This window comes from Diabrotica virgifera, chromosome 9 (assembly GCF_917563875.1).
Source record: "Diabrotica virgifera virgifera chromosome 9, PGI_DIABVI_V3a".
Lineage (NCBI taxonomy): Eukaryota > Metazoa > Arthropoda > Insecta > Coleoptera > Chrysomelidae > Diabrotica > Diabrotica virgifera.
This window is the reverse complement of record NC_065451.1, coordinates 208,750,390-208,766,420: the sequence shown is the minus strand read 5'-3', so window position 1 is coordinate 208,766,420 and position 16,031 is coordinate 208,750,390. Positions and strand designations below refer to the sequence as shown.

The 16,031-nt window shown below is 32.7% G+C and overlaps 1 protein-coding gene across 1 annotated transcript in view; it reads left to right on the top strand.

The window, feature by feature from the left end:
• The window catches only part of LOC114327632 (tyrosine-protein phosphatase non-receptor type 23), a 36,530-nt gene that overhangs the window by 5,993 nt on the left and 14,506 nt on the right, over nt 1–16,031 (top strand). The window contains exons 5-11 of the mRNA XM_050660929.1: nt 448–725; nt 3,747–3,923; nt 4,019–4,192; nt 4,256–4,417; nt 10,063–10,297; nt 10,824–11,026; nt 11,152–13,371. Of these exons, the coding sequence (XP_050516886.1) occupies nt 448–725; nt 3,747–3,923; nt 4,019–4,192; nt 4,256–4,417; nt 10,063–10,297; nt 10,824–11,026; nt 11,152–13,371 (3,449 nt within the window). The remainder of the gene's footprint in view (nt 1–447; nt 726–3,746; nt 3,924–4,018; nt 4,193–4,255; nt 4,418–10,062; nt 10,298–10,823; nt 11,027–11,151; nt 13,372–16,031) is intronic.

The following is a 16,031-nucleotide window of genomic DNA, read 5'->3' as shown; positions in this document are numbered from 1 at the left end:
TGCATCTTGAGGTTTAGACCATGCACAGATTTTTATGAAGAATACCTTTTTTTCCTAAAATTATTAATAAAAGAGTTATTACAGGTCTAATAAATAAAAATGATGTTCGGAATCAGTAATTTAGGAAAATCTCAGAAATTTCTTTTCTCGTAGATGGCTGTTATTGCATATTTGAATATGGTTTTTAATTACAAATAATTTTTCATAATAAATTTTTTTGATATTTTGAAATATAAAGGTAGTTTGCTGTTGAGCGAAATTAATATTTTTTGACATACCTCGTATACTGTTGACAAAATTTGATATCTGATGATTGCACCTTAGGTTTTAGACTATGCAGAGCACTTTATAAAGAATGACTTTTTTTCGTAAAATTGATATTAAAAAAGTTTCCCATATGGTGCAAAGTTACGCAGACACCCTGTATAAAGAATTCATTTTTTCCAGCAAAAGTTGCTATCCAAGTCTACAGTTATTACAGACAGTCTCTACGTGTCTTGGAATCAGTAAATGAAGCCTACTTTAGGGATAAAACCTACAAGGAGTGGATGAAATATCTTCAATTCAAGCTGACCTACTACAAATGCATCTCGTTCCTATTCCAAGGGCAACAAGCTGAGGAACAACAGAAAATGGGAGAAAGGGTTGCATTCTATCAAGCTGCATGTGAACAGCTGGACGAGGCAAAGAAAATTGCTGCTACATTAAAAAACCAACACCACCAGGTTGGTATAATTGTAATGCATTTTAGTTTCAGTAACTATAGAATCCATGGTGGTGTCTATAAACTTTTGTTCTTCTTCTTGGCTGGCTTTACAACTGACTATAGCTCCCCATCTTCTTCTCCTACAATTTTGGGCTTTCATTCCCCATTGTTGTACCATAAAGATAAATCGGTTTCAACATCATCCTTCCATCTTTTTCTGGGACGGCCTACTGATCTACCATCTGCTCTCTGCTCTGTTTTTTAACACTGTATTTCTCTGATCTTACCATGTGACCTGCCTATCTTATCTGGTTAGTTTTTATATGTCTGATGATGTTTTCAGTACCATACAGAGTCACAAATTCAGCATTGTGGCACCTTCTCCACTCTCCTGCTAATTCATCTTTTTGGGGGTCAAATCTGTGGTGCTAAGGCAAAACCCGATATGTCAAAAAACGTGATTTTGCAACAGATGTGTTTAAAAGTTTGCGGTGTTGTTGTAATAGTGGACAAATCAGAGACTAATTTTATCATCTACTGGTTACATGGATGCGTTTAGTCATGTTGGGTTTTGTCATCATATTCTTCATCGCTCAATGTACATATTGGCATTAAAAACGAAAAATCGATAATTTTTGACATATCGGGTTTGCCTTAGTACCATAGAAATATTATTCTGAGAACCTTCCTTTCAAATACCAGCTGCTTATTTGTTTTCAGCTGATGTAGGGTCCAAGTTTCACTTCCATATGTAACAACTGAGCGAATATAGCCCGATCAAAGAACAATCTTACCCTAAAAAAAGGAAGGATGAAAATTTGGGAATAGGTAGTTGAAATTGTCTATTATTATATAAGAAAAAGTTTACAATTCTACTTCCCCTCCATTTTTCAAAAGTAGAGGGGAATTTTCACCTCTCGAAGGTGAAAAATATACATTCAAAATAAGCCCGGAATTGGATAAAATGACTAATTCTAAGCAACTTTTGTTCTATAGAGGTTTTTCCCTAAGTCAATAATTTTCGAGTTATTTGCAAGTGAATATGTTCATTTTTAACAGAAAAAAACATGTTCTTGAACGGTTTTTCGGAGATAACTCAAAAAGTAAATATTTCAGCGAAAAAATATTCCTAGCAAAAATATAGCCTATAAAAAACTGAAAAAAATGGTGTTTTCTTGAGGTCTGTAGACTCCGTAAAAGCAGAGTTGTAGCTAATGAAAAGTAGGTTCTTCTTCATAAAATTCCAAATCGAATATTTCAATGTGAAATAACCCAAAAACGGAGCAATTTTCGGGGAAATTCATTTCAACTTTTTGAAAGTGTTTAAAAAAAGGATTATTTTTGTTTTTTAAAAAAAATTGTAACATTAAAAGTAAGTGAGTTACGCTCAAAATATTGTTGGTCCCTTTTATTTTTTGGTAAAAAAATCGCGAAAATCACCCCCTATAATTATCATCACAAATAAATTTTATCATTACCACTTGACAAGTTACTTTGCTTATGTATTATTTATATGATCTGTAAGTTTCATCGGTTCAAAGTGCTTATTTTTAAAAAAGCTGTAGTTAAAATGGCTTGAACGAGTAACTAATCACTGAGTTTTGAAAAGCCATAGCATAATCAATTTTAGTATAACAAGAAAACAAAAAAGGAAAAATATTCAGAAAAGCAAAACGTACATGTTATTACTCTTTAAGATATTTGGTATTACTAATAATTTTTAAGTTAATACCATGAACAATTCCATTTTTTTGCAAAATAAAAAAAATGTTTTATTTTAAACCCAATTTTTTTCAAAACTGAGCAGTGAGCACTTTGAACCAATGAAACTTATAGATAATAGAAACAATACATAAGTAAAGTAACTTGTGAAGCGGTTACGATTAATTTTATTTAGGAAGCTAATAAGGGGGTGATTTTCGCGATTTTTGTACCAAAAAATAAAAGGGACCAACAATATTTTGAGCGTAACTCACTTATTTTTAATGTTAAAATTTTTTTTAAAAAACAAAAATAAACCTTTTTTTTAAACACTTTAAAAAAGTTGTAATAAATTTTCCCCGAAAAGTGCTCTTTGTGCTTTTTGGTTATTTCACATTGAAATATTCGATTTGGAATTTGACGAAGAAGAACCTACTTTTCATTAGCTACAACTCTGCTTATACTGTGTCTACAGACCTTACGCGTACACCATTTTTTACAATTTTTTATAAGCTATATTTTTACTAAGAATATTTTTTTCGCTAGAGTACGTACTTTTTGAGTTATCTGCGAAAAATCGTCCATAAACATGTTTTTTTTAAATGAACATATTCACTCGCAAATAACTCGAAAAGTATTGACTTAGTGAAAAAATTCTATAGAACAAAAGTTGCTTAGAATTAGTCATTTTATCCAATTCCGGGCCTATTTTGAACGTATATTTTTTCACTCACGAGAAAATATTTTTCACCCCGTATTCCCCAATTTTTGTAAAATGGAGGGGATGTAGAATTGTAAACTTTTTCTAATATAATAATAGACAATTTCAACTACCTATTTCCAAATTTTCATCCTTCTTTTATTTTTTTGGAGGTTTTCGTAAAATTTTGTGTTTCCTGATCGGCCTAATAATTAACATGTACAGTCTTAATTTAGATTGTCTTTTTAGATCTCTTTTGTTTTCTATATGGTTGCCATCTGTGATTACCGTCCCGAGATATTTAAACTCTTTTACTACTTCGAAGTTGTGGTCATTAATAGTTATGTTCTACCTAACTCTTGATCTTGGATTTTTGGTTACTAACATGTATTTCATCTTCTCTTCATTTATTCGAAGACCCAGACTACCTGTTTCCTCCTTGAGTTGTGAAAACATCTCTCTCACATCTCTTGTAGAATGAGCGACTGCATTTAGGTCATCATCAAAGGCCAACAACAGTTTTGAGCCTCTATTCGCAAATCCCCCTGTTGATAAGGGGTCTCCTTGTCTTTTGTTGCATTTATCTTATTATTTTTCTTTAATGATAACAAGAGAATGTATCATCTGTCATTTTTATAGCAAGAAATAAATGAGGGACTAGCATTCACTACTGATGTGGTTGAAGGTAAAAGAAAAGCAGCTAAAAATGAAAATGAGTTCATCTACCATGAATCAGTGCCTGATAAAGACCAATTGCCAGAGGTTAAGGGTGCTTCATTAGTCAAAGGAATACCATTCAGTATAAATGATATAGAAGTAAGTTCAGAATTATTTACTTAGTAACATGATGACTTACCAAGCAGTGTACACATCTAGAAAAAAATCATATTTCATGTTTCTTTGTAATAAAGGTTTCAGGGCCAGATATTTTCTCCCGATTGGTCCCAATGGAGGCACACGAAGCAGCTTCCTTGTACAGCGAGAAGAAAGCTCAGAGATTAAGACAGATCGGGGAACTTATTGAAAATAAAGATCAAACATTGGCTGAATTTATGTCGTCAATGCAGCTAGATCTATTGACCAAGGTGAGATGTTTTTACTAATTATTTTTTAGGATACCAGAGCTTAGAGTGTTTATTTCTTTTCAGATGCACCAGGCTACTGGAATACCGCAGGAGTTGATTGATAGAGCAGCGGCTCTATCTGCTAAACCTAACGCCATTCAAGATCTTATAAGTGCTATGGGAAAGCTATCTAATATATACCAAGACGTTGAAGCAAGTTTGAATGAGATTGATTCTTTATTAAAGGTAAGCCATAATAGTACCATTTTATGTTTGACATAAAAAGGGAAATCTCATTAATTGGCTGTATACCATAGCAAAAATACTGTAGAAGTAAAGAAAAAATTTCTTTTGTAGCTGGTATATACAGTATGTCTCTGTAAGTTGTATCCATATGGAAAACTTTTTTATTATTAATTTTACGAAAAAAATTTATTCTTCATAAATGTTCTGCATGATTTAACCATCAAATATCAAATTTTTTGAATATTATACGAGGTATGCCAAAAAGTTTGAATTTCACTCAAGAGTAAAGTAGGTTTATTTTTCACAATATTGAAAATTGCTATTATGAAAAGTTGTTTGGAATTAAAAACTATATTCTAGTATGCAATAACATTCTTCTAATTGAATTTTTTTTTTTTTTAATTATGGATAACTAACATTATTTTCAGTTATGTATTTCAATTCAGATAACTCTTTTATTATTAATTTTACGAAAAAAGTGATTTTTTATAAAAAGTTCTGCATGGTCTACAACCTAAAATACAACCATCTTATGTCAAATTTTATCAATTTTATACGAGGTATGTCAAAAAATATGAATTTCGCTCAAGAGTAAAATACGTTTATTTTTCACAAAATCGAAAATTGTTATTATGAAAAGTTATTTAAAATTAAAAACTATATTTCAGTATGTAATTACGTTCTTCTAATTGAAATATTCTGAACTATAAAGGTAATTTACTTTTGATCTAAATTTATATTTTTTGACATACCTCTTATAAAATTGATAAAATTTAATATAAGATGGTTGTATTTTAGGTTTTAGACCATCCAGAACTTTTTATTAAGAATCACTTTTTTTCGTAAAATTAATAATAAAAGAATTATCAGAATTAAAATAACTGAAAATAATGTTAGTTATCCATAATTTTTCAAAAAAAAATTTTCAATTTGAGCGATGCAATTGCATATTAGAATATTTTTTAATTCCAAACAACTTTTCATAATAGCAATTTTCAAAATTGTGAAAAATAAAGCTACTTTACTCTTGAGTGAAATTCAAATTTTTTTACATACCTCGTATAACATTCATAAAATTTGATATCTGATGGTTGAATCTTGGGTTTTGGACCACGCAGAACTTTTTATAAAGAATAACTTTTTTTCGTAAAATTAATAATAAAAAAGTTTTCCATATGGAAAACTTTTTACTTACAGGGAGATAGTGTATAAATTTTATTAAAAAAATTTCTTAACAAGATCCATGTTGGACAAAAACTTTACATCACAGAATAACGAACGTTTTCGGTCTTAGCAGACCATCTTCAGGTTAAACTCTAGATCGATGTAGTTGAAACTAGCCACAGAAATTGGTCACATGGCCATTGAATAACAAATTTTAAGCCATATTTGCTTAATCTGATGCGACGACAAACCGATGTTAGAAGATTAAAAATTTATCAAATGTGCGTCTCCACCTATGCTTCAAGTTAGCAACGTTAACTGGTTTTATGAGGAAGTTGGACTAACTTGGTCAGACTGTTTGTCCAAGCTGGTCCGACTTCCTCATAAAACCAGTTAACGTTGCTAACTTGAAGCATAGGTGGAGACGCACATTTGATAAATTTTTAATCTTCTAACATCGACTTGTCGCATCAGATTAAGCAAATATGGCTTAAAATTTGTTATTCAATGGCCATGTGACCAATTTCTATGGCTAGTTTCAACTACAACGATCTAGTGTTTAACCTGATGATGGTCTGCTAAGACGGAAACATTCGTTAATCTGTGATGTAAAGTTTTTGTCCGACATGGATCTTTTTAAGAAGATTTTTTAATAAAATTTATATATACCAGGTACAACAGAAAGTTTTTCTTTACTTCTACAGTATTTTATGTTTCTTTCGCATGTGTTTGTGGATCTTCTTTTTAACAGCCGCTTCTGGTCTAATCCTCGGCCAACCCTTGCGTTTTTCCATATGCCTGTCTTGAGCTATCTGGTGCATTTCTTCCTACCTTTTCTTTAATGTCGTCCATCCATCTTCTTTGCGCTCTTTATCTGCCTCGTCTATGTGCTGTTGGTCGCCATTGTATTATTATCTTTCTTTACACACCTCTCTTCGATTTCTCTTCCCACATGTTCTGCCCATTTTCATTTAGATTTTGCTAGAGCTTCGATAACATATTTTACTTTGATTCTTCTTCTTAGATCTTCGTTTCTCATATGATCTCTTAGGCTTACAATTACCATAAGTCTCTCCATAGCTCTTTGAGTTATTCTAAGTCGATTGAGAGATTGCTTAGTGTCATGGTCTCCATTCCATAAGTCATTCTTATTCTTCTGGTTATTTCTGCAGTTTGATTTTCTTTGCCTTGTTTTATTTTATGTCCCAAGTAGACATATTCTTCTACATTTTCAAACTTCCTTTCGTCAAGAGTGATGTCTACCTCTTCAGCTAACATTACTTTAGTTTTCTCAATATTCATTTTTAGTCATGTGGATCTATGTCTACAAAATTGTATACTACTTTAGGATACAGAATAAAAGCTTTTTTGGAATCCTCCGTGTACTTACTAGGCTATTGATTATATTCAAAATAAGATAGTTTTATTATTTCATATGGTCAATGGACATCTATATATGAAAAAACCGCGGAGTGGGGGTACCATTTAAAGCGGTGCGTTTTTGAGAAATGGGTGAATTAGTCCCTGGGCACAGGTGACATTAGGGTGAGTTCTATGCACTTTTGGTACAAACATATCTACATAAAAATTGTTCCTGGTTAAATTTCCTATCTAAATATCACTTTTTAAAGTCATTTGATACTTTTTTTTATAAAAATATATTCAAAAGAAAAAGCACAAAGAAACTCAAAAGAAAGAAATTTTGTTCTTTGTCCCATAACTTTTGTCCACGAGGATATAGGTATAAATATTGCTTTACAGAAAAAAAACCTACATATTTCTTCTTTAAAATATTGTTTAGTAGAGGTAATTAGAATTTACAGTTTTCGAAATATGATTTTTCAAAGTTCTCCACTCACAGCAATTTTGGGCAATTTTCCTTGTTATTTCGCAAATATTGTTCTGTAACTTTTTTCTACGTAACATAATGTAACTTTACAATGCTACACGTAATAGGAATAGAAATAAATTACCTTTAAAATGGTCTGCTGTATAACGTTGTACGACTTTTTTTTAAAGAGATTATGGTTTTTCAAGGATTTATACTTTTAACGATTTTTTATAATATAATATAAAAATAAAATAATATTATATAATATATAATATTATATTATTTTTATAATATAATATAAAAATAAAATAATATTATATAATATATAATATTATATTATATATACTATATACCTAATATATACCTTAATATATATGTACTAATAATATAATATAAACAAAAATTATTTTTTACATTTTTACGATTATTTTTTAAATTTCTCAATATAACTTTTTGTTCTTGTACATGAATATACTATATATTGTTCAATAAAGAGGGCTTACTTTCTGTTCTTTAAAATGGTGTATCATCTATATTTAAATAATGGGAACCGAGTGATTCTTTGATATTTTTGTACCTGTATTATATAAAATTATTTCTTTTACAAAAATTACATAAACATTAGCCTTAGAAAACATCACTTTAGTTAAAATTATTTAAGCGTCGACATTTACAAAATTTTCAAAATCAAAATCCATCTCTTCGTTAGCATCAGCTTCAATATCTTCCTCTGACACCTCAGTTATCTTAGAGTTCCCACAATTAGTACCCATACACATGCACCCTTTGCAGAATATTAAACAACTAATTCCTGTCTTCTTTTATTATATAATATATACCTAAATGTAGGAAAAAAAGTTATAATGGGAAATTTAAAAAATAATCGTAAAAAATATAAAAACTCGTTAAGGCTATGGGTACATAATTCGCAAATATTTTACGTGTATCCCTACTTTTTCTGTCTTTACACGGTAAATTACGTGTAGTAAAATTCACATTGGTATGGATATGTAAACATTACTAGAATGTCATTCTACTTGAAAATGTTATCATTCATTTAAAGAGATGGGTTTTGAATGTTCTTGGATAACTGTTATTTTTATAATTGCAAATTATTAATTCAGTTAATAAATGTGATAATTTTTTCACCAACTGTGTATTCAGTGATTGTAATAATTTATTTGTACAACAAAGACTAATACTCAATCGAGAAAAGAGGAAAAGTGTTAAAGTGATTTTTTATTAATATATTGTTATGGAACGCTTACAATTTTGAACATCTTTAACAACAAAATACTTGGATCACAGAATATATTATCCTGATGTATTCTCTACTTGGATCTTCCACAAATAATACACAACAAATAACTTTTTATTAAGTTCACGTTTTAAATCAATTATTTATCAAATACACTATATATCAATAATATTTAATCAATAACTCAACATATTCCCGATGCAATGTCAAATATTTAAAATTGTCACTGATTGTCAGTGTCTGACTGACAATATATGCTGACAATATTATATTCGGCTGAGTGCGTTGTAAGACAAAGATAGATTTGGAAAATATTACCATGGCATTGTGTTCATTTTTTTCGAATCCTGAAAAAACCAATAAATATTTTTGAAAAATTTAAACGCAGAATGAAAGACTAAATTATTACCGAGGGCCGAAAGTCCCTTAGAATAAATAAAAAGTTTATTTTGAATGATATATTTGAAATTAAAAATCACACTAAATTTTCTCTTAGTTTTTCACCTCTGTAACTTATTAAAATAAACATTATGGAAGTTCTCAAGGACTTTCGGCCCTCGCTAATAACGTAATCTTTCATTCTGCGTTTAAATTTTTCAAATATACTTATTAGTTTTCTCAGGATTCGAAAAAAATGAATCCCCATTTGAATAGCATTGCAGCCGAAAATACGTACCTATCCTCTTAAAAGTATAAAATCTTGAAAAAAATAACCTCTTTAAAAGAAGTCGTACAACATTATACAGTAGAACATTTTAAAGGTAATTGATTTCTATTCCTCTTACATGTACCATTGATTATGCCTAAAGTTACGTAGAAAAAAGTTACAGAACAATATTTGCGAAATAACAAGGAAAATTGCCCAAAATTGCTGTGAGTGGCGAACTTTGAAAAATCATATTTCGGAAACTGTAAATCCTAATGACCTCTACCAAACATCATTTTAAAGAGAAAATATGTAAGTTTTTTATGTGAAGCAATGTCGGTACTTATATTCCCGTGGACAAAAGTTATGGGGCAAAAAACAAAATTTCTTTATTTTGGGTTTCTTTGTGCTTTTTCTTTTGAATATATTTTTGTAAAAAAAGTATCTTTGACTTTAAAAAGTTATATTTAGATAGCAAATTTAACCAGGAACAATTTTTATGTAGACGTGTTTGTACCAAAAGTGCATAGAACTCACCCTAATGTAACCTGTGCCCAGGGACTGATTCACCCATTTCTCAAAAACGCACCCCTATAAATGGTAGCACTCCGCGGTTTTTTCATATATAGAGATTCATTGACCATACGAAATAATAAAACCCCGTTAACGTTGTACATAGTTCCTTTCAGTACATAATCAATAGCCTATACTTGCTTTTACTGTTTTCAATGTTCGTCTTTCTCTAGGCCGAAGAACAAAGTGAACAAAAGTACCAAGAAACGATTGGTAAAAGACCACCGAGCATTTTAGCTACAGATTTAACAAGGGAAGCGGCAAAATACAGGGAGGCTCATACTAAAGCGAACGACTCAAACCAAACTTTACACAGGGCGATGATGGCTCACGTGGCTAATCTGAAAATACTCCAACAACCGCTAAAGCAGCTGCAACATCAGCTGCCCTTTGTCGAGTTTCCAAATCGTAAGTATTTCACAGAATTTATTGTCATCTTTGGATTTCGAGCATTCATCAAACCTTACTTTATTTGTTGTATATAGTCTTCATACTTAAAATATTACGTGAAAAAGTAAACAAGTTTCATATACTTTTTTATTCACGATAGATGGCGCTGTAATCGCAGAAAAACAAATACAGATTGCTGTACTATAGCGCCATCTATCAACAGTTCGAAAAAATGTCCCAAATAAAAGTTACTTATTTTTTGAGGAATTCAAATCTGCAGTAAGAAATAGGGGCTCATATTAAAGATTTCAAAGTTGCCCCAAGCCAAGGGGGGTTGTGTTTGGTACCATTCGATAGATTTTTGAAAAATATTAAACATATAATTTTCAGTTTTTCGATCCGATGTAAATTTTGCGAAATATTTGACTGCCTCGCTTCTTCTGGCACATCCAGTATATAATCTAATTCTCTTCTACTTACAGTGTAGTAATATTAATACATTCAAAGAGTTAAAAGCGTTGTTATTTGGCCATTTCTATTTTAGCAAATATCGACGAAAAATCTTTGAAAGATCTGGAAGCGCTAGTTGCAAAAGTAGACGAAATGAGAACCCAAAGAGCCATGCTATGGGCTCAACTTCGAGAATCTATTCACCAAGACGATATTACAAGTTCCCTTGTAACGAAACAACCAAATCAGTCGCTGGAACAGCTGTTCCAGCAAGAACTTCAAAAGCATCAAAATCTGGTAAGTGAATAATCGTCGTGCGGTTTTATTATCGTACGATTTTTTTGCCGTGCGATTTTTTGTCTTACGGTTTTTCTACCATACGATTTTTCACTTCTTGGTTTTATGTTTGAAATTTTTTTTAGATTTCGTTGATTGAACAAAACACCTCGGCACAAGAAAACATTAAGAGCGCCTTAGTCGATTCTTACGCTTACGCTGTAAATTCAAGAAAATACATCCAAGATATACTCCAAAAGAGAACCACAACCATAACGTCACTGATAGCATCGTTCGACTCTTACGAAGACTTATTGGCAAAAGCTAACAAAGGGATAGAGTTTTACTCAAAACTTGAAACGAACGTATCCAAGTTACTGCAAAGAATAAGGAGTACCTGCAAAGTTCAACAAGAAGAGCGAGATCAGATGATGTCGACTGCGCAAGTGCCTCAATGGGAGAGTCATACGTCACTTGCCGCTCCTAAACTGAAAGATTACTTGGACTCCAGGAAGAAGAGTGCTGCGTATTCGGAGCCGAGTGTTCAACCACAACAGCCAACTTTAAGTTACTCAGCTGCTATGGATCTGCCTCCTGGTATTAGGCCGACTCCAGTTGGATCAGAAATAACGGATGTACCGAAAAATATTCAAGGTGAACCACAAGGTTATATTCCATATAATTACCAACAACCTTCTGTTCCTGCCTCACAGAATATTGATGAAGAGACTATTAAAAAAATGAACGCATTGATGCCAGGTGCTAAGACGTCAGTGCCTAGTCAGTACGGATACAGCAACTATATTCCACCAACATACCCTCAAAGTGCGTACCAACCAGGTAATCAGTCTTACGGAAAAGAAACTCCAGATATTAACTCACCGTACGACCCTACCAAGGCGTTCACGGCTACTACTAACGCTTATCGTTCGGTGCAGAGCTCCTCAACTCAAGGATACGTACCGTACGCAGAATCTAACGTTTCGAATGTTGACAGAGTTGGATATCCTAGCAGGTATCAGTACCAACAAGTACCTGAGATAGCTACTACTCCAGCTGATCCCAATATTAATGCGTACTACCCACATGGGTACTCACCGAGCCAGAATTTACCGAATGCTAATACTCAACATATTACCGGCCAACTGAAGTACCATTCGGTGGAGTACGCTTCTTCTGTGCCGAACAACATCAATTATAACAGCTCTACCTACTCGTCGCCGCTTTCTAATATGTCTAGTACCAATTCCTCAAATCCTAGTAACTTGAATAATTCTTACGAGTACTACTATGACCCGAATACCAGTAGTGGTGCAGTACCGAATGCTTCAAAGCCTCAACAGTCGAGCGCCAGCTCTGCAAACCCGAGTACCGCTATGAACAACTACAATTATTACTACAATACAAGTACCAGCGGTAGTGTAGCAGCGGATACTTCAAAAATACAACAACAACAACAGTACCCAGGTACTCAGATGAGTCAAGCGCAGTACTATCCCGCCAATGCCAGTTATTACTCAACCAGTACTTACAATACCAACGTCCAAGGTGGTACCAATCCCTCGTACGCAACTGGACAAACATATAATCAAGTGACACCAGTGACCTCTCAAAATGTTTCTCAAAATTACAACTTTAACCAAGTTGGTTCTGGAGCAGGACACCAGCATCAGTACTACTCGTCCGCTAACGCCGCAGTACCATCCCAACAAGCTGTAAATAACAGTTCATTACCAAACTACGGATACGATCAGTATTACGGCAACAACTATAATTCCAGTCAACCGAGTACCTACAGCGCAAACCAAGCACCTCCTGCAGCACAAGCTGCTCCAAGTAATATTCCTGCTGCCACCAAATCCTCCTCTAATGTGGATCTGCTCAGTGGCTTGGACTTCAGCATAAGCCAAGCTCCTCTAGTGCCTCAACAAAACATTACGATAAAACCCCAAGAAAAGGAAACAAAACCACCGGCTGTTTCTTCTGAAACCAAAAACCAAGATCCAACACCAGTAACCACGCCCAAACAACCCACTGGACCAGAAGTAAAGCGCTTGTACGTCAAAATCCTGCCGAGCAAACCCTTAAACAACGATGATGTGAAGAAATTGTTCGGCCAAGAGCTGGACAGGTATGAGAAGTTCGTGGAGACCTTGACCCACAAAACTTTGAGCGGTCCGACCACTCTGGATATTAAATGGAAGGAGATCCAAGACCAGCAGGATTGCGAGCCGCAGAAGAAGATCATTTCCGTCGCTAGATGTTATCCTATGAAGAATAGGTTCCCGGATATCTTGCCTTACGACTTTTCCAGGGTGGAGTTGTGCGATAGTAAAGATGATTATATCAACGCTTCATACATTAAGGTAAGTTATCATAAGCAAATTATCATCATTAAGGTCTTTCATTCCTGGTGGGATGTTTGCCGCTCTTACTTATAGCTCCCTGATTCGGTTGTTGCGGTGAATCACTCCGCATTCTTCTGCATTGTCAAAGTTTGTTGTATGACTTGGTTTACGTTACAATTTTCTTCCACTCATTTCGATATGTGCATAGTTTCCTCCAGTTTTTTGGATTTTTCAGGATTTTGATATCTCTTATGACCTGGTCATCTCATCTCTCTCTGGGTCTTCCCCTTGGTCTTTTAGTTACTGGCTTCCATGTGATGACCTTCTTGTGTCTCTATGCCCTTTAATACACGTAACTATATCTTTTCTCCTCATTATGTCTCTTAGTTCTTTCTTCTCATTTCTCCGTTTTCCATTCTTATCGGGCCCATAATTCCTCTTAGGATTTTCCTTTCGAATATTCTTAATTTTTGTTATCTTTATCTGTAGGGCATATTATCTCAGCTCCGTATGTAACTACTGGTCTGGTTGCAACTGGTATATTTTCAGTTTTGTATTTCTGAATAAGTTCGTGTCCTTCATTAGCCTATCTATGATATCTCCAGCATGTTTTGTTTGCTAGTATTCGCTCCGTTACTTCCTCACTTCTCTTATTTTTGCCATTCACAGTTGTTACTCTTAAATATTTAAATTTCTGTCTTGTTTCTATCTTGATTCTTCAAGTTTTCTATCTTAATTTCTCTCGTCTTATTATCTTTTCTTCTAAAGCAGAGAGATATTCTGTTTTTTTAGTTAATTACTAGACGTCTTTTCCGTGTTTCATTTGCCAGGATTATACTTCTTCTTTTTAACATTTCCTTGTTTCTTCCCATAAGAACTATGTCTTCTGCATATACAACTATTTGTGTTGAGGAATGGACTATAGTTTCTTTAATTCCGATGGTCTTGACTACTCTTTCTACTGCTATGTTGATTAGTGTGGTTGACAATGAATCGCCTTGTACCACTCCTTTGCTACCTTCTTCTGTTGTTACTTTAGTTCGAGATCCATCCATAGTCATTTTTATTAATCTGATTAGCTTTGCTGGTATATCTTGATTTTTAATTTCAATAAACAATTGATTACTTCCAATAGAGTAAAATGCTTGTCTGAAGTATACGTAGAGGGTGTAGTGTTCTATGTTGTGTTTGTGGCATTTTTCGATTGTTTCTGTAATTAATGTGGATCGCATCTGTAGTGGATCTGCCTTCTCTGAATCTTTGCTAGTAATTCACAATTTTTTTTGTAAATTGAATTTTAATGCGACTAGTTTGATAATGTCTTGAAAAGTATCCATCGAACAGGTTTTGTACAAGAATTTGAGCTTTATGTTGATCTTTTCAGATTGACATACTTTAAAGAAAACAGTGTGGAGCAGTATTTTGCTTTTTATCTTCTTTTACATTGGCCATATATTATTCACTATATTTTGACCCCCCTGTACACTGCTTTATTTACAGAATTAGAAACAAATGTATAATACAAAAGTTACACGATTTTTTATGTAGTTTTCGAAAATGATAGTAGAAAAACAAAGAAAGGTGCAAACAAAATGTCCGCAGATGTTAACTTTGTTAATTTAAATGGAACACCCTGTATATGGTTACACATTTGAATAGAACGTTCTGTAACGAACATTTCCATATTGAGTTTGATGGGCCCGATCTGGGAGAATAAGCGAGATACTAGATATTTTGAATAAATCTGTCATGATGGTAGGCTATGACAGTGATAGGAATCAACAATGTTTTTAAAAACATAAAAAATCGTGTAAATATAAGAAAACTACATAAAAAATCGTGTAACTTTTGTATTTTACATTTTTTTATAGTTGTAAATAAATCAGTTTACAAGGGGGTCAAAATAAAGGGTGAGGTAAATAAAGGGCCTATTAGAAATATCTCGAGAACTAAAGGTAACAGAATCATGAAAATTTGAATGAAGGGGTTTTGAAGAGTCATCTATTTAATGAAAATATTTTCATCTATTTGCTACTTCCGGTTATACCGGAAGTTCCTTATAACTTCGTTTTTTTTAATGGGACACCCTGTATATTTTTACATTTTTGAATTCTCTTCGATGTCTTCTTTCTTAAAATATGAGGTTTTGTAATGTTATACAGGGTGTTTTAAAAGATAATTACGTTTTTTTATTAATTTCGTAGCAACATTCACACCCTGTAGAATTGTAGTAGTTTGACATCTAAAACTCTACTTACGTTCAAATGACTTTTAATGTAGTCTACTATTGTTAAGAATCATTAGTATAGCTAAATTTTTAATTTTAGTATACAGGGTTGGTCGAAACTCGGAATGAGTATTTTCTGAGTTTTCTTAAATGGAACATTCTATATTTTAGTATTGTAATGAAATGATATTTTATGGTACTTTTTTATTTCTTAAGCATTCCCTATACCTAACTGCTCTAATTTTTGTTTAATTGTTAATCGCACCAACAATCTTATCTACATAGGTATTTTGATAGCTAAACCATTATTGGTAATTTTAAGGATCAGTCTGGATTAATATGCATTTATTTCTGAAAAATTATTTGTGATTGCATTTTTTCACGGCCAACCTAATAAAATTTTACGTATTTTTTGTTGTAATTAATGTTTAGCTTGAATCACCAATAACTC